Source organism: Athene noctua, chromosome 1 (assembly GCF_965140245.1).
Source record: "Athene noctua chromosome 1, bAthNoc1.hap1.1, whole genome shotgun sequence".
Classification (NCBI taxonomy): Eukaryota; Metazoa; Chordata; class Aves; order Strigiformes; family Strigidae; genus Athene; species Athene noctua.
In genome coordinates, this window is record NC_134037.1 from 180,008,430 (window position 1) to 180,027,170 (window position 18,741).

At 47.3% G+C, this 18,741-nt stretch overlaps 1 protein-coding gene across 3 annotated transcripts in view; it reads right to left on the reverse strand.

The window, feature by feature from the left end:
* Positions 1-15,936, reverse strand: part of NHS (NHS actin remodeling regulator) — a 269,700-nt gene extending 253,764 nt beyond the window's left edge. For all 3 annotated transcript variants that reach the window (XM_074906656.1, XM_074906665.1, XM_074906646.1), the window contains exon 1: positions 15,504-15,936. In XM_074906656.1, coding sequence (XP_074762757.1) covers positions 15,504-15,906 — 403 coding nt within the window. In that variant the 5' untranslated portion in view covers positions 15,907-15,936. The remainder of the gene's footprint in view (positions 1-15,503) is intronic.
* Between the last annotated feature and the right edge of the window lie 2,805 nt (positions 15,937-18,741).

Here is an 18,741-nt window from a genome sequence, read left to right on the forward strand (position 1 = left end):
AAAGGGAGGGGGCAGAAAGAATCGAAACAAGACCACCCACACAAAGTTCCCTTAAGTCCACATTTCATATGGATGATCATGATTTTTCCATCACACAGGGAAAGCCTTAGTTTCTGCACTGCAAGTTTTTCTCTGACACTACTACCCGCACAAACATTTTCCCAAAGCCCAGACACAAGCCCAAACTGTGAACAGTGAGCTGCCAGACACTAGCCTGGCTGGACAGAGAATGACAATCTGTCCTCCTCTTTCATTAATGCAGATGTTCATCTCAGGTGACTCTTTTTGACTGAAGTTGGGAGAGCACCTGAAGAGAACTGTAGCATTAGCACTTGGCAGCCAGATAGAACATATCAGACATTTATTAAACTTCCCAGCACCGTTTTTTAATTAAGCAAAGTCCCAAGGTACAACCTCATCTTTACATGACTGTAATTAACCAGGACACATTGTCTGTAAGAAAGCTCCATCTCCTCTATGAGCCAGGCCTCAAAAGAAAGATTGGCAACTCCAAACTTAGCCCAACCTAAGGTCAGACCTCACAGGGCAAGAGCTGCAGTTCTCTGTAACAAGAAACACTGCTTGCTGAAGGAAAACTGGAGAATCCCAGCTGGGGATACTGCCTTCATCAGGAGGAATCACACAGTGCCTGGAAGCATTTTACCATGAAGGACAGAGCACTCTTGATGTGGAAGGGTCTCAGCCTTGCAAATTGCTTGTCATTTATTACAAAGCAGGTCTGTGTCTGGTGGGTACCTGCAGAGTATCTATCACCACACAACCCAGCACATTCTCACTGCTTGTGTGATATCAACTCTGAGAAGAAGCAATGGGCTGTAACAGGTCTGAGTGAGGAACAGAGGACTACAGAGCCCTTGGTGGTACCCACTTCACACCATAACACTTACAGAAGTTAAGGGACTCATGCAATTAGGCAATCTAGAAACTTTCTGTGCTCAGCAGTGAGAGACAGGCTCACCTTTGAATGGGATGGATGGCCCAAAGATTAGAGTGCTAAAACTTGGTGATCTCAATTCCACTAATAACCTTTCCTCAAGCCCCCATGAGAAGTCAGCAGATGAATCCAGGTGTCCTCAGCACTAATATTTTAGCCTCTGGGCCTTCCTCCTCCTCAGCTCCAACCTGCAGAGTCGAACATTTTCAGCCCACTTGGGAGGGACTCAACACCTGGATGGGTCTGGGTCTCCTCTACACGTCTACCAACCATTTACAGATAGAATCTGAGTCCACCTAAAAGCTACCTGCTATGTTTTCTCATAAATGAAATGGTGCACACATGGCTCATTGGCAGAAAAATAAACAGAAGAATACTGTGATTCCTGTTCCACTTTCCAAACTGTCAAGAGGCCAGCCGCCCTGCAGAGCCAGACCCAGGCAGGGCTGACTCTGAGGGGGGTGAAGTCCCACAGCTATGGCCTGTCAAGAGTTTCTTCCAAAATATATCACACTCCATGATACACAGTGGGTGCCCAGGATGGAAGAGATAAACTCCTGTTTGGACAGTTAGAGTCAATATTTGAGCTAAGACCTATACTGTAAGGTTTATTCCAAGGAATGTAGTGGCATTGAAAATGTTTCATAGGCTCCACGCTGGCTAAGCACAGCTGCCTGCGAGCAAGTTTCAGTCTTACCCAGCCTGTAGCACCTTGCTCTAACACACACACCTCATCATGCCCATCAGGCACATGAAGGAATTTAGGGCTGCTCCACGATGGAAAGCTTCCCTGGCAGTGAAAAGGAAGATTCTGGTATCTGAACACCCTCCTGAGGTAGCTCTTCTCGCACCTTCTCCAAGGATAACATGCCCTCTCTTTCTTTTTTTTTTTTTTTTCTCTCCATCTCCCCACTACGCATACACAACACCATCACTAGTAATATTATGGAAAAATTACTACCTTAACTTGAATGTTTTTTCAGCAGAAATGGAGAGCAAAGTAGAGAAGGGTACTTAGGGACCAGCAGAAAAATAATCTTTTTGATGCAGCTTGTTCAGGACAATCCTGATCCTCAGATTCAGGCCCACTGGTTGTACAGGCCAGAAGCATTTGAGTTATTTTAAACAAGCCATGTTGTTTAGTACAGCTTCTACAAACACCACTTCAGCAAGTGGTCTTTCAGAAATGACAGAAACTGCTTCCTCACCCAGACCTCTGTTCCTCACTCAGACCTGTGACACCATCCTGCCAGAGGCTGCACAGCGCCCAGGCAGGGCAGCACGAGATGTCCACCAACATTACACACGAGAGCATGTTGCCTTGGAAAGCAGCTAGGTTTCAAAGAGAAAGCAGAGGAGAAACGCCAGCTGCTCCACATCCCCGAAGCTGCTAAATGGCATATCGAGGAAGGGGAGAAGAAGGGGAGGTGGGAGACACAATTCACTTGCTATAAATGGCATACGAAAGTAGGAAGGAAAAAGGCTGCAGGATGACAGACGGGCCTCTGATGTGGTTTCCTGGTCAGTATGAGACCACGCTCCTCAGACCTCAAACTCAGAATGAGAGCTGCAGAGCCACATTCCAGTGTCCACAATGCGTTTGGCCAGGACTGCGTTGTCATGGGGCTTCCAGGGAGCAGGGGTTCACACGACACTCACAGCTGACCACCACAACTCCAAAACACAGCAGGGAAAAGGCTGTCCAGATTTAAAAGAAAAATTCAGGTGGGCTTCCATAAGCACTACAAGGTTGTAAAACATTCCTGTAGTGCTATCAGGACACAAAGTAACAGAGTGAACTCTGTATAATGCAGATTAAAATATTATTGGTATATAATTTAACATCTTAATATCCGAAGAATATCACCTGAAAGAAAAGAGAACTACTTTGACACAGCAGATATATCTTGGATGAAGAAATATTGAAGTATTGGCCAAGTCTGACTCAGTCAGTTCCAGCCTTCAATACAAAAGCACCTAATTATGCTATCCAGCATTTAGCTCTAGGGCTCTGTCCATCTGGTTCATGCCACCAGAATCAAGGAGCTACACAAGAGCAGACTGTAGTGAACAAGGTCAGTACGTGCCAATTTCTGTAGAGACATATTTAATAAGCGCAAGGTTGGACGGTCTCAAAAGGGAACGAAGGCAGGGGAGACATCTCTCTGCAGTAATAAATACAACACATTCCTTCAGTGAATCTGCAAACTATACTGTCGACTTGCATCACTTTACCTTTGACTTACCTATCTGTTCTCTTGGAATAATTAATTTCATGAACTTGGCTGAGGTTTTCTATGTTTTTATTTTATTTTTTCAATCCTTGCTGTAATATAGGATGGGCATTTAATTCAAAAGCAAGGGCTTTACTCTTGTAGCTACCACCAAACAGCATCCCACATCCCCAAGCAAGATGTACCTCAATTCTGGGGCTGGATCACCCGTTACACCCAGCAGAAGAATTTCCATCAATACCATCACAATCTCTTGAGGCAAAACTAATCTTCCGCTATGAAGGGGAGAGGATGAGGAGGAAGTGAACTCAACCACAAGATGCTTTCGGATGAAGACAGAGTCAAAACAAGGGAAGAACAACAGACATCAACTAACTTCAAGCTCTATCTTTCTAATGAGAGCTGTATTATCTTCTCCATTGTTTAACCAGGTTACTGCTAATGTGTCTATAAAATTCTCCTCCCCTTTATTAAGCTTTTATAACGTCAGTGACCAATATTATCTTGTCCAATCTTTCCACTGGTCTTCCTCCTTTTCTAGCTATGTCTTTATGAATATAGATATATAAAAAGGTGTTCTGGTGACACACAGAATTTTGAGGAAGAAGATGCTACCCAAGACTCTTCTATTTCATCTATTATTTATAAAGGTCTGCACAAAATTGGGCACACTCATTCATTTTATGGTAACAGAACCTTTTAGTCTCATATCCAAGATGCAGCTTATCAGGTCAGATTTACAGCCAAACAGGAAAAAAATCTCCAGAAAGGAAATAAATAATCATCCCGAGCTGCGACATTTTGCATCTCCCTCTCATTTCCTTTAACAAATTGCCATTCTACTGGGTTCTTAGAAACAAGCAGATAAACGAAAAATACCTCTAATCTACATTCATAAATTGTGTTAAGTTCCACTTGGACAATTTCATAAATGAATAGCCACATTATAGCTGCCAAAGGTAGCTGTAACCCATTCACTCATTTACAGGCTCCTCAAACGGGGTGCTGATTTCCATAGCATACCTGCAGGCAGATGATGTTATCATTGGATCCGATACAGAATTGCCATGTAAATTTTGCATCTATTGACAAAGGTACCTAAAAAGGTTTACAGTGCAAAGTGGGTAAATAACCTGGGTCATACTTTAAACAGGCGGTCAAGCGTCAAGGGGAACTCAAAGCACAGGTCCTGCGGCTCTGCTTAGGCCTCTCTCCTCCTCCTCCGCTGCGACATGGGTGGTCAGCCTCATCTGCTGCCATCCTAGCTCACCTCCGAAGCTCTCCAGCTACCTTCCTTCAAACAGATCTGGTCCAGAGCACTGCAATGCATGGTGCATGTGGCTGGCAACTGCACATCTGTTTGGACAACACGGCTACCCTACCATGGCCCTGCTGTCTTGGTGTGCAGGGATGGGTTGCACAGCTGGTTGATAGCAGATAAACTGCTGCCTGGGTAGTCCCATGCTCCACAGCCCTGCCCTGGGCATGTCGGTTGGCCCAGGAGTGAGCAAGAATGAAACTGGAGACATCTGCGTGGGGATTAGCATTGCTTTGCCACTCTGGCTTAAAAAAAGACAGCTTGTGGGCTCCAGGAACCAATTCACACCAGCTAATGGTGATGGAGAATTAACAGTAAACCTGCAGGTAAGCCTCCTAGTCTCCATGGATTGGATATTGTCCAGCACACAGCTTATCCAACCTCTGTCTGGGCACCAAGGCTGAATCAAGCCTGTGGCAGCTGTGACAGAGGCCAAAAAAATATTGCTGAAGTCATGAAGTAGTGATACTTATTTTAGGCTATTAGCAGAGTAATGACAAGATGATTGCCACAAAATATACTTAAGCTAGAGTGCAATTTGAAAGTAAAGGAACTTAAACCAGTGATTTCAATGTGCCAGGCACAGTGAATGCATTTACAACATCTATTAAAAGCAGGTTATGTTTGGGGGAGGGGGTTAATTAAATCTTAGCAGGTTATCAGTAGTTTATTAACTGAACAAGACAGCATCACATTAAAGATAATCAATGGAGAATAAACCACAATCGTAAAAATTAATACTGTTCATTCTCACAATGAGGGAGGATTGCCTTTACTATTAACACAGAGGTAAAAGCATAGCTGCGTCCCCGGCGAAACCATCATGAAAAGAGGAGCAGAGGAGAGGATGGCCCAAAAGGAAAGTCTTTCAAGGCATAAGTTTCAAAAAAAAAATCAAAATTGAAAAGAAATAATCAGTAATTCTTGAGGGGAAAGAGAAATACGAACAAGCAGTTTTGCAGGCAGCGGAACTAATGAAGCCTGGTTTTCTCCGGCTTTTATATCATGCAAAGGACTGACTTTCACATTGAAGAAAATGTGAGCTCCAACTGGAGCACTTTTTTTTTTATTGGGTTGGAACATTTATGTGGGATTCTTTCCCCAGTTGATTTTCTAGTGTCTAATAAAGAACAAGCCCTTCCTTCAAATGCAGCAGAAATAACCTGTTCTCTCCTTTACCTGGCAGCATCTTTTATGATTTCTACACTGTGGCAACGTAGTTGAAACTGTACCTGAATAACAGATATAAAATTTCTGAATGGCTGGTGTGAGATACACCAAGCATGCTCACCCCCTCCCCTGCTATACATGCACAGTGCGCGCTATTCCTTAATACTTGTTTAAGTAAGAAACCAGGCTAAAAACTGTGTTGTCAGAATAATCCATCCTATGGGGAAAATTTAACTTTGGCATGTTAACTGTGTGCAAGACTTCTGGCAATTTGCTGCAGAGACCAAGACTTCAGGTTCCCGCAGCAACACTTATTGCAAGGGAACAGACTGAATATGGGAGGGGAGGCTGGATCTCTTCAGCGTGCTGAGATAGGAGCCTCGGTGATGATGTTAAGCGCCGAGGTACAGGAAGGCCAGAAGACTGTGTTTAGCACAGCCCAAAGCAGCAGAAGCTGTGCTGCGCATCCAGAAGAGGTTTTGGATAAGTATGAGAAATTCATCCCCCCCAAAAAAAACAAGGATAAAGAAAAAAAAGGATGCTTGCATGCAAACCTTGAACTGCGCAGAGCTATGCAGCTTCCAGGGTGAGAGCTGGTCATGTGAAAGTCAGTGGTCAGTCCATGATATATGCTTTTCTTTTTGAGAAATGAATTAATATACATCTCTTGATTATCCTCCTGTACACAACACTTCACCAAAAGCCACTTCACCAAAGAGAAGATCATGCCTGTGCCAAGCACTGTCCCTCTTTTTCCTGCAAGTACACAACCAAACCTTACAGGGAGAAAAAATGGAGCTGGGTAGTACCTGCTCTTTGGACTCACGCTGATTCACATGATAAGTATTTAATCATAATTAATCTCTTGTTTCACTTAAAATTAAATCACCCTTATCATATCTTACTAAATACAGGATGCAGTGAAGTATGTACACCATCTTACAAAAGTGTGCCTGTCAGCATCACAGCGAGCTACTGCTGTTTATTCTGAGCTTCATCATCAATAAGATCTGATTTCTGCAATCACGTGCAGTCACAGATTATCTGAAGAGAACAACACTTGGTAACACGCTTTTGTGGGGGGGGAGACACCAATAACAAAAACCAGGCAAAATTTAGCATGCACAGAGAGCCCAGTTTTGCCTTTAAAGCAACCCAAAGACTGTGCATATAAGAGGAATTTTTCAGTGCACCCTGCATATTTCACTCCTAAAAACGCCGTGATTCTGAAGCCACTGATACATGTATCTTCAAGGAGAAGGATCAGTGCCTTTTCCCCCCAAATTGCCCTCCATCCGGGCCAACTTAAAGGTCTTTTCAAACATTGTCAAGCTAACAAAAAAAAAACTTTGAGAATGCAGGGGGAAAAGCTGCAGAGGCCTGAACAAGCTATGCATATTTATAGCACAAACACACCTCCCTATGCTCATTCTCCTTAATCACATGCACACGTTACCAAGACGGCTCCTCCAAACTTTCTCAGGGACTCAGTCTGAGTGGCTATAGTTCAAAGTCCAACTACCTTGGCAGCTGAAAAGAAAGAGAAAACCACGGTGGCTTTGTAAGAATTACAGTGATCCTATTAAAAAAAAAAAAAAATGTCATTCTCTGCTGAGACTTACATGGCAGTGCCATGCAGCACTCATTGAATTCAGCAGCATTTCAAGCACACAGCTCCTGGTGTAATTAAACCACAGGTTTAATTAGGTTCCCATCACTATTGCTTTCTTCCTGCCTTCAGCCAAGAAGGTATAAGAAAAGATTGTCCAATACAGATACTGCAATTTAAAGTCTTGAGTTAAGAACACAGTGGGTGTATATCTGCTATAAAATCTACCCTAAAAACATGCCAGTTGTTAAACTAAGCAGTGCATTAGAAGCAGTTAGATATAATGAGAATGTAAATGGAAAGTATTCTAGGGAGATATTTCAGCTAAAAACAGCACACACTGTATGCTATCTTTTATTTTAATCATGCTCTAAGCCCTGCCTTTTTGAACTTTTTATAAATTCTGCTATCTCCCTTTGCAGTTACTTACATATTGGTATATAAATTCAAAGACGAGAAGCAATTAGGAATGAAGCAAAGACTCCCTCTCTTGATGCTAATACATCAAAGGAAGTGAAAAAACCTTCCCCCTGCATACAGACTGGGTAACACAGAGAGTTTCTGCTCTTCACAGCCTAATAGCTCAAGTAGTTCCAATCGAGAGTCTGATGTCAGCCTCCGATTACATGGAGATGCCGAGTGATTGGAAAGAGCAGCTTTTGAAAATCCCAGCTCTCTGACTCAGACCACACAACCCTGCAACAATGCTTTTAAAATGCATATGTGTATTATTCACATCAGCTGGTCATATTTTTTTCTCCACTTTGGGCATTGTAGCGTTGCTTTTAAGAGTTCCCTGAGGGTCTCTGCTTGATTTGGGTACAGCATGTCTAGGCATGTGTGAAGGAGATGTGTCAGATTAGGGGCTTTTTAAAACAGTCAGCACTCCCCTGAACTCGATCTCTTTTGCTATTCAGTTTAGAGAGAGGAACAGTGAGGTGCTGCCTATAACAGTCACGTTTAAGAAGCCTGTCTTTGCCAGAATGGCAAAGGAGACATTGGGACCAGCTCATGCCAGGGAGCAGTAAGGGCCGGCTTCCTTTCTCTTCTCCCTGCCTTTGCATATCTCTGCCAGACCAGCCATAATCTGATCTTTGAAACCGAAGCCACAGAACAGCTAAACCTATGAAAGAAATGTCAACAAAACCTGATTCTGCTGATCCAAAACAGCAGTTGAGTGGCACCATTACACTGGATATTTATACTTGCTTCCTGCAAGTCCTTCCCTCAGTCCAAGGACATTTAAGAACTACGCAAGAGTTTTCTGGAAACACTCCAGACTCTTCACCTTTCATAAAGGGAGACTACCATCTTTGTCACATGTGAATCAACAGGTGAATGACTTCCTCATGCCTTCAATGAGTTATCAGAGTCCACTTACTTCTTAATCTCCAGATCTCTCCTGTATCAGCAGGGGAACTAACTGAAAGCAGGAATGACTCCATTGATTTCACTTCAACGCTCATGTTTCCGTAGGAACACATACCTTATATTATAAAGGCTCTTAAATAAAAGCATGAAGCTTTAAGGGAACTGTGGAAGTATTTCTGTTAAACCATCAGATCCACAGTAAGTGTAAGTTGCTTACAGGCCTGATTCTATCTTCTCTGCAGTTTTGTTCCTGTGTAAAGGAGATGTCATTGGTCTTAAAGGAGTTACAACATTTCCACCAGGGTTTCTAATAAACACACAGAAAACCCTTGCTTGGCTCTTGAGTATAAGCCAGAAAGAAAGTCCACTAATGATTATGATATGACACAGCTATATAGCTGCAGTGAGGTGGGAATCCAGCTTTGAATATTTTTGGATATCAAGGCCTTTTGACCAGCAGGCTCTCCATCTAGCAACGAACTTCCCAAAGAGTTTAAACTTGTTACATTAGTTTAAGGACTATTTGTGGAATGAAAAGCAAGAAACTGTAGAACTGGCAAAGCCCTTCTATGCTACACCGCTGGAAGACCACATAAATGAGGTTCAGCAAGACTCCTGAAGATTTACACCTATATAACAGGGAATGGCTTCGGAGGAAAACCACTGTTACCAGGCTGTGCCAGATAAAGGCTAGTGAATCTACCTGAGCACGGGGCTCTCAGAGCCCTTCCACTAAGAGTCTCACTGACCTCGTTGGGACAAAGGATTTTACACTCTGCTTTTATCTGCAAAATGGCCAGAGTCTGCTTTCCACAAGCCAGCATGACTGAAGGTGACAACCCCAACTTCCAAGGCATTATATCCCTGCCAAAGCCACCTGACAAATTCCATCCCATTACCTTCTATCACGTACTCAATCGATGAGAAAAAATCCCTCAAGCCCAGCCTCTGAATGATCATGTTCTTGTGTAAAAGGTTTTCAAACAAAGATAAGGAATCTTAATCCTAGATGATGGCATTCTAGCTAATGGTGCTCTGGCTAATCTTACAGTGAGGTGGGGATGGGATCCTTACATGAACAGGTTTTTCTTCCTCTGTTCCTTTGTTGTTCTGACAGTAGTGAAGGTAAGCAGCAAAACCAATGCTCTGGCCTCTTGCTCCTTTCAACTCTGCTAACTTGCCATCAACCCTCTGCATTTAGAAGAAACCAAGCACTGAGGAAATTCTCCAACTTTCCCACACCCACAAGTGGATTATTTGCATTCATGGGCAAACTACAGTCAAGTGCCCAGAGAGGCAAGTTCTCTAACCCAAATGAGTACGCAGTGACCAGCACACCACCAATAAAACACACCTGCCAAGTAAAGCCAAAAGCTTTATTCATTTTCCAAAAGGGCAAGTAAAGAGGATGTGTCATTCCATTTGGGCAGGTGCAGGACACAAAGCTGAAGGCAATGGATTACTACATTCAGTGTACAACTCTGCTTTCCTTTGGAGGTTTTATTCTGCATCCAGTAAGGATTTGGCAATTAATATGATTTCCATGTACAAAAGGAGCTCTGAATACATCCCTGTGCCTCACGTCCCCCAAGCTACATTAGTGTGTACCTTTAAAAACGTAACTACCCTTACCCTCAGATATGCATATACACTATAAAGCACTATCATACAGAATTAAGGAAAACTAGAAACCTGTTCTGATTTGTCTCCAGCGGTATCCAAGAAGTTTTTTATGTAAAGGTATCCAACCTTTGAAGGTCTACAGTTGTGCCTCAGCACAACAGAAAAAACATACAGTAAAAATTGCACTTTAAATTCTTTAGGATTTTGTGAAGCTGGTATAAAGTGCAAGACTTAACTACCCAATTTGCACTAGCTTATTTTTAATTTCAAGGTGGCACCTACTCTTAAGGTCTTACGTTCTTGCCTGAAGACCTCTGCAAGGATGCTCACCCACAGTTAGCCTGAGATGGCCTTACGATGCAACCACATCCTGAGAAGGAAGCATTAAAGTTTCTAGATTCCATTTCAGCAGCGATTAAGACTTCCACACATTAAGTCAAGGAAGAGGAGAGGCATTATGTGATGAGCTTTAGGTCCAACATATGTTTTGTAAAAATGGTAGGATTGTGGCAGAAGGCACATAAAAACGTTACAAGTGATTAAACATTTCCCTGCAGTGCTCAAAACCCAAACAGAAGAGCATTATATCAGTGTGTAAAACAAAACAAAACAAAACCCAAAAACCAAACCCAACCAAAAGAACCCCAAACAAACAAAATGAAAAGTACAATGAAAGAGACTAAAAGCAAAAGTGAAACTAACCAAGCTCTTCTCTGTAACAGACTTCAATCAAACAGAATAAAATAATGCAGAGCCTAAAATGATAAAGAATCAGTTCACAGCTGTCTTTATCTCAATACTGACACTTCAGGAAAGAAGAAAAACCTATAGGGGATCTCACTGCAGAGATCTGGGGGCGTCTAAAGAGCAAAGTAACCCGGGAGATCCCCACACTTCTAAGCGGCTGCACGTATCACTAACAGCAAGCAGGTAGGAAAATCAGGAATGGCAAAGTGGAGCAATGAAGATACAGCAGGCAACTGCTGGAAACGATACAGCTTTCAGAAAGATTGGCTACTGGTGACACATTGATGCTTTCAGAAAAAAAAGCCTGGAATGTGTGGAATTCTCTGGGATGTCAGGGTGCAAAGAGGATCTCGTTAACTAGGGCTTTCAAAATCTGCTGCCCAGTCATTGCCGATTATTCAGAAAGAAATATGGCTTACATCATCAGTTTCCGAAAAGTACAATATTCCACTTAGACTGCCAGATCTGTAGTCCCCTAGACAGAGAAATCATCTTCCCAAATAATAACGGAGACACAGAGTCCCAAGTCTATACACAAATCAAGCACTTCTCCCACATTTCTCTATTGCCAAGATAATCAAATACCTACTAATAAAACTGGGCAGTATCACACTGCTCAGTTCTCTTGCTAGTAATAAGAAAACTCTAAGCAACAGCCAGACTGACAACAATCATGTTATTCCCACATGGTTCTGCTTTAGAAGCAGACCCTGGAGCTGCTCATGATGAAAAGCAGTAAAGTACTTGGAGTGGCAGAAGGGCAAAGTAGTTAGTTCAGGAGCTGAGCAGGAAAACATTTCTCACCCTTGTTTCTCTTCCAGTCAGAGGGTGGGAAAGGATTCATATTTGCAAGATGCTAGCTGGCCAGAGGCTTATAAGAAAGATGAAAGGACAAGCAGCATCTGGGAAGGCAGAGGCGAGGGACCCTGGGTTTTTAAAGATGACCTGCTTGCGACTGCCCAGAATCAATCTTTTATTGTGCCTAACAAAATTTTCCAATCACGCTTTCTGAACAGTGGCAAAATCACAAGAGCAACACGCAGGTAAAATACCTTTACCAATAACTCAGCAGAGGAGTTTAAGTACTTTTCTAAAAGCAAAGCATACACAGTCTTGCAAATGTTCACCACTTCAATAGCAACAGAGCTCAGAATGTTAAGGCCTCATGAAAATGACAGCATTAGTGATAAGCAGTACTGGAAAAATGCCGGGTTTAATTCATTCCAATTTTCTGTTAATATTCCCTGAACCCAAGATAGATGTTCTATTTGAATACAACAATACATAATTTTCAGTATAAAACACCACATTATTATGCAAAATTGTACAATACGCTATTTTCAAGAGAGGCCCTTTCCTGTACCCCTTCCCGTTGGTATCATCTCTGCAACTGACAAAGAATGGCATTCTGGGCAAGTGATGGGGGTAGGGAAGCCCCTCTGTAACCACTGGCTCCAGTGGCTCCCGAGATGGCGTTAGCCCATTACTTCCTTTTCCTTACACAGACTGTGCCTTCACAAGGGAATCTCGGAATCCAGCTGGGTTACGAGCCATGGAGAAAAAGGCCTTCCAACGTCACGGCTCAGTATCTAGGGCATGTCTGGTAACATTATTCTCAAATCACTGTGCTGCACTTAGTGTTAGAACATCAAGAATGTCTCACTGTGGCAAGATAGACTAGTAGTTAGCTTACTTTAAAAACATGTGGTTGGGCTGTACTGTCGTGGTGCTAACATAGCATTACACAGTGTCTCGGTTGATGTGTCAATCAACCCACTACCTCCAGACTCCTGGTATGCAACAAGTTCAGCATGACCATTACTGCCATGTCATGGGTGCAGGCACTGCATGCCTGTCACCAACTCATGCCATGTGGTGCGAGTTCAAACCTCCAGCCAGTTCTGAGTTAGTCTTAGATGTGCCGTTAGGGCAGCCAAAAGACAGTCCAGAGGCCACCTCATCATTCCCATGTTTGCTGCTAATGGTAGAGGTCAGCATGTGACACTGCTGAAGTCCTGGGCAGCCCTGTGACCACCTGCAAATGCTCTGCTGGTTTCAAAAAACCAACTGGGTGCAGCGACTAGAGTGAAATACTGTCAGGAGTGAACTGAGTAGGTTCTTCTTAAAACAAACATTAGAATAGTCTTTCTGAAAGTAGTAACGAAGAATGAGGTGTCAGCCCAGAAAGGATTATACACTACAGCGAGGATGGGCAGTTTCCTGCCAGGCAGTTTTATCCAGCCTTTGGGAACACTGAGCAGTCTGGAGGCCAAAGGGAGGAGTTGCTGAGGATGTGTATGGATTTGGGGGCTGTGAGGAGAAGATGTGTAGAACGGTGCTGTTCAGCTCCAAGTCCCGGCTGAGAAGTACAGACGTAGCACTATGCAAATACAGCTGTGCTGCTCCAACACTGGATAGGGAATAAAAGCAGCCGGAACACACACAAAAAGTTGACTGATCATGCACGTTAGGTCAGTGTGGAGGCTTTCACCTTTAAAGAACATGTGGCACAGCACTACACAGAGACAAGAGATGACGACTAGGCAACGTGCCTGCAAGGATCTGTACAGCTGGAGGCAAGACACGCACCTACCAGAGGATGGGTAGTGGCAGAGCCCAGCACCACGGAGGAGCCCCTTGGCTGGCCAGACCGAGGGGCATCTGCAGCTCTACCAGTGGCACAGGGCTGTACATTGTACTGTGTACAGGGGGGAGGAGGAACAGCCAGTGGACACGGGGAAGATCATGACCAGAAGTCTCTCCCCTCCCAAAGAGAGAAGTATTTAAAAGAAAACAGAAGAACACCAAAGAAACAGATTCTGCCTTTATCATCACAGGGGTAAAGTCAGACTCTCTTATTAGGCGCATGACATAACTGCGCTGTAGTATCAAGGGTTCGCACTGTGATTTGAAAACAAGCTGCACTTGCACAATCCAGAAAGAAAAAAAGCCATGCGGATTAGAAAGGCTAAACTCTGCTCTCACTTACATTAGTATATACCCACAGTTACTCAGCTGAAAAGACTTACAGATGAGAATGTGATACAAGGAGTTTCATTTCCTCAGACAGTTCCCTCACTACATCGGCCAAGCCTCCTTCTCAACCGCAGTTTCCAATCACAGCCCAGCACTCTGCTCTGATTACACACTCGTCCTGAAACCACAGAGAGTCTCCCTCGGTCTGATCTACAGTGGATGTATATTAATATATCACCAGCAAAGTCACTCTACAGCTGCCGAGGATGTAGTTTAAATACCGCTGAATACTTAAGGCTTGATTCTGTTAATCAGTACAGCTTCACTGATCCTAGAAGAGTTACTTCTATTCCACACCGCTCCAAAGGGCAGCAAACCCTGAGCAGGATTTTTTAAATGGCACGTTCATTAAAAATACCTAGGAGAGGGCATGCTCTCATTTACTCCGGTGTAAATTCACTTCCGTACACTCACTGGAGGTACTCGGGATTTAGAGGGGAACAGCAGAAGGCAAAACCTAAGCCAAATGCCCCGTCGAAGCTATTGCTTTTCCTAAACCAGGTATTAAGAGGACAGGATCGACACCAGTCTCTGATATTCTACACCTCCAATCCACAGCCCTACCTATGAAAAAACAAAAAAAACCCCAAAAAAACCCCACAACATTCAGAAGCGCTTGGGAAGCGTATGCGCCACTGAGAGTACAAAATCATTGCACTGCTGTGAACACGAGCCATATTCAGCACAAACCAGCAGCTGTTAGAGGACTAGGGAGCCTGTCACCGCTTCTATAGGGTGGAGAAGAAGCAGGATTCAAGCACTTACTGCTCATAACACAAGTCGCACACTGCCTTGATCTTTTTCTTCTCTCCCCTCGCCCCTCCGCCCTGGCTCTTCAGGGCCACTCTTTAAACCGAAAGAAGTCATTAACCAAACTTCCTTATTTTATGGCCCCGAAAGTTGGCTAGCGACGAAGGAGCTCGATTATTTTCACTTAAGAGCTTAAAATTTCGATCGGGAAGTCAGAGACACTTCTAAGGGGAAGACATCTGTCCGGGAAGGAGGACGGGGAGAAAACCCAAAGATGCCGAGGCACGGGGCACCATCCCCACCTCCCGCTTCCCCCGCCCCGGGGTCCCGCAAACACCCCTCGGCTCCCTCCCCGGACGAAGCCTCGGCTGCAGAAGATGCGCCCCGAGAGCCCCGCCAGCCAGCTCCTTACGTAAGGCACAAACCACTGACATCATCCCTCCCGCCGGCATCGCCACGGCGCCCAGCGGCGCCCACCGACCCGACCCGGTCCGGTCCGGCCCGGCCCGGCCCGGCCCCTTCCCACCCTGCCGCCGGGGCTCCCTCCACACCGGCTGCGGCCCCAAACTCTGCACGGGGGGTTACCGGAGGGGGTGGTGGCGGCTTCCCCCGCCTGGCGCCCCGGTCTGCGGTGCGCCCCGTCCCGCGATGCGCCCCGTCCCGCGGTGCGCCCCGTCCCGCGGTACTTACGCACTGCCTCCTGCTTGGGGTCGAGGCCGCGCACAGCCCCCTGGAGACCGGCGATGCGGCCGTGGAGCGCCCGGACGCGGCGGTGGGTGCCCTGGATGTCAGCCTCGACCTCCTGGAAGAGGGTGCAGGCGTGCCGGGCCACGTCGGAGAGCTGCCGGAGGATCCGCGACAGGGCCACGTTGCTGACCGAGCAGAGGTCCAGCACCATCAGCACCGCCGCCGCCTCCCTCTCCCCGCCGCCGGCCGCCTCCGCGCCCTCGCCCGCCGTCCCCGGCTCCTCCGGCGGCGGGTCCCGCGGCGGCGGCGGCGGCGGCTCCGCGCCCCAGCTCTCCTCCAGCACGGAGGCGGCGGGCTGCCGCCGGCACAGCCGCTGCGGCTCCACGGTCCGCTTGGCGAAGGGCATGGCCGAGCCCTCGGCCGGGGCTCTCCGGGCTCCCGCGGGCACTGGCGGGGATCGCTGCCCTCCTCCTCCTCCTCCTCCGCCCCCTCCTCCTCGCCGCCGCCGCTCCTCGCCCCGCCGCCGTCACTCGCGGGCGGCCGCCGGCGGGCGGCTCATCGCCTCGCTCCCTGCCTGCGCCGGGCTCCCGGGCTGCGGGGCGGCTGCCGCGCCGCCGAGCATCCGCCGCTGCCGCCGCCGCCGCGGGGAGCCGGGGCGCATCCGCGCCGCCTCAGCCTGCTCGCACGCCGTCCCGCTCCGGCGGCGGGTGTGAAGGGGGGGCCCGAAAACCCGGAGAGAGGAATCCCGCGGCCGCGAGGAGGAGCGAGCCGCCGAGCCGCCCGCCCGGGAGAGCGGCGGGGCGGGGGCTGGGGACGGGGGACGGGGCGGCGCCGGGCGGCCGCCGCCGCAGGGAGGCGCTGCGGGGCCCCGCGCTCCCTCCGCACCGCTGCGCGCCCTCCGCACCGCTGCGCGCCCTCCGCACCGCACCGCTCCGCGCCGGGGGGCCCTGCCAGGCGGCGGCCGCGGCCCCGGGAAGACCGCGGCCCAGCCGGGGCAGCTCCTCCTCTGCGCCCCCTGCCCCAGCCCGTCTCCCCTCCGGCGGGAGCGCTGCTCAGGGAAGAAGAGGAAGAGGAAGAATGAAAAGATGCTGAGAGGGGCAAAGGGACCCCAGGCCAGCAAGGCCCGAGCGCTGCAGGAGGCTGGAGCCTGCCCACCAGCGTCACCCCGCAGGGTACCGCGGAGAATTCGGCACCCTCCAGAGTCAGGTGGATGCACTTGGGCACTCGGCTTCCTAGGGGGGTGTCAGGGAAAACTTCCACTCAGACGAGGAGCACAGTTTCTGAGACGAGGTGGCTGAGCTTGCTTACATACACTCCTGAAAGTGGAACGTGCCTAATGAGCAGGCATGAAATCTGAATGTAAACTCTAAATTATTGGTGGTAAATGCACAGAGCGGATACCACAGAAAGAGCTACTGTTAAAGGAGAGCCAAGTGGCTGCAAATGCAGGCATTCCACGGTTTGGAAACATTAGCTTAAGTTTGCCCACTTGACCTTAACCTGTCATCCTTGCACACGTGTGTTGCGATACAGTCTGTCATTACATGACCACTTACAGGCAGCTTTCAATTACCTCAGGTCACATAGTCTGACTTGCAGATCTCTACGCCAGAGAGAGTATCGCCGCCAGCCCAGAGGTACGTGCACCCCAGGCTCTATGGGCACAGCAGCCTCCTCCTGGGACAAGCTTAAATCCGGAGGTTCCTTTTGCAGAGCTCAAAGCCTGAGCCTGCCGGCCCCACTGCTGGCTTTTGGCATGGACAGTTCAAGTGTCTTCACGCTGTGCCTCTGGGAAGGGGAGCACACCACCACGCAGAGTTTGCATGGGTCTTTAGCTCAAGTTTCTAACTTGCCTTGAAATGGGCAGCCCGGGCCCTGTGCTCAAGGGGGAAGGAAGGCACAGATCCTGCCCCTGCCTGCCCCAGTCTCAGCACCACCTCCCCACGCCTCCCGGGGGGCCTGAGGTTTAGGTGCGACCCAGTGGGAGCGGGCAGGGATGTGAGAGCTGTCGCGGATCCGGGGGCAGTGCTCAAGAGGTACTAAAAATATTCTTGCACCCGAGTGGAGCTGCTGCTAAAATCACTGGGGCATTTGTACTCCGTACTCCTGAGTTTCTTCTGCAGCAGGGTGACTTTTAGCCCTGGTAATGGAGCATGGACTGTGCTGCTCTTCCTACCTGTGGGAGTCATGGCACATTATTTATAAGCCACTGGACAGTATTTTAGTATTTCACTTGAGATTCATAAAGAGAGAGGCAGTAGTTATGTTTTAATGCTCCAGAAAGAGCAGCAACTGTCCAGACTGGCGTGGGATCAGAAGAAAAGGATCACAGGAACCAAACCCATTGGAAACAGCATTACAGCACTCACCAGGCAGGGGCAGGAGCTACCTCTGAGGAAAGCAGCTCAGGCACTTGTTCTGCCTCTCTCTCTGGCACCCAATGAGACAGGGATTAGGCCCTTCCTAACAGGGAAAAGCTGCAAGAGGCAGGATTTTAGATTGTGCCTACCACAGCCTCCCAGTTGTGTGTAATGTCTGACCAGCTTGGGTAGAACAGGAACTGTGCAGCTCTCTTCCTTCCCTCGAAAACAACACCTTGGTTTTTGCAGCATATCCCTACTCATCCTCATCAAAACTGCAAGACAGCGCTTGCTCTTCCTTTACTTTTCGCAGTCTGTTATTACTATTCCACATTACTGTAGGCTCCATGGTCCCTCTCCTTGTCCCAGGCTTGGGAAGGTACAGCTCACCTTAGGGACACCACTAGTCCCATGAGAATTGTGTGATTTCTGTATGTAGCAGCACAAGACGCACATAGTGCCAAAGCCACATGAGCAAACTTTTCTAAAGGAGGCAGGTCCTGCCAAGTCTGTGCATCTCCACCACAGGGACCATATCTTCATTTTGGAGGTCTTGCTGCATTTCTGAGCATAGATGTTGCCATTTCTCTTAGTTTTTCATTGCAGACAGAACAGACTCCATACATAGCTTGGGTGTGAGACACTGACACTTTCCACCAGGCAGGTGGACATGAGGTCTTGGTTTCCATTGGTCAGAATACAGCTCCTGTCACTGCAGGTGCTGGGGGGGTCAGGTAATACCTCACCCCAGTCATGCACCTACTATATGTTTTCCATCAGTAATATCAGGTGTTGCAAATCCAAATTCAGCAGCTTTTCAGCTGCCTCCAGGATTGCTCTTGGTGTGTCTGTTCAATAGCAGATGTAGTAAGTGGGGAGCA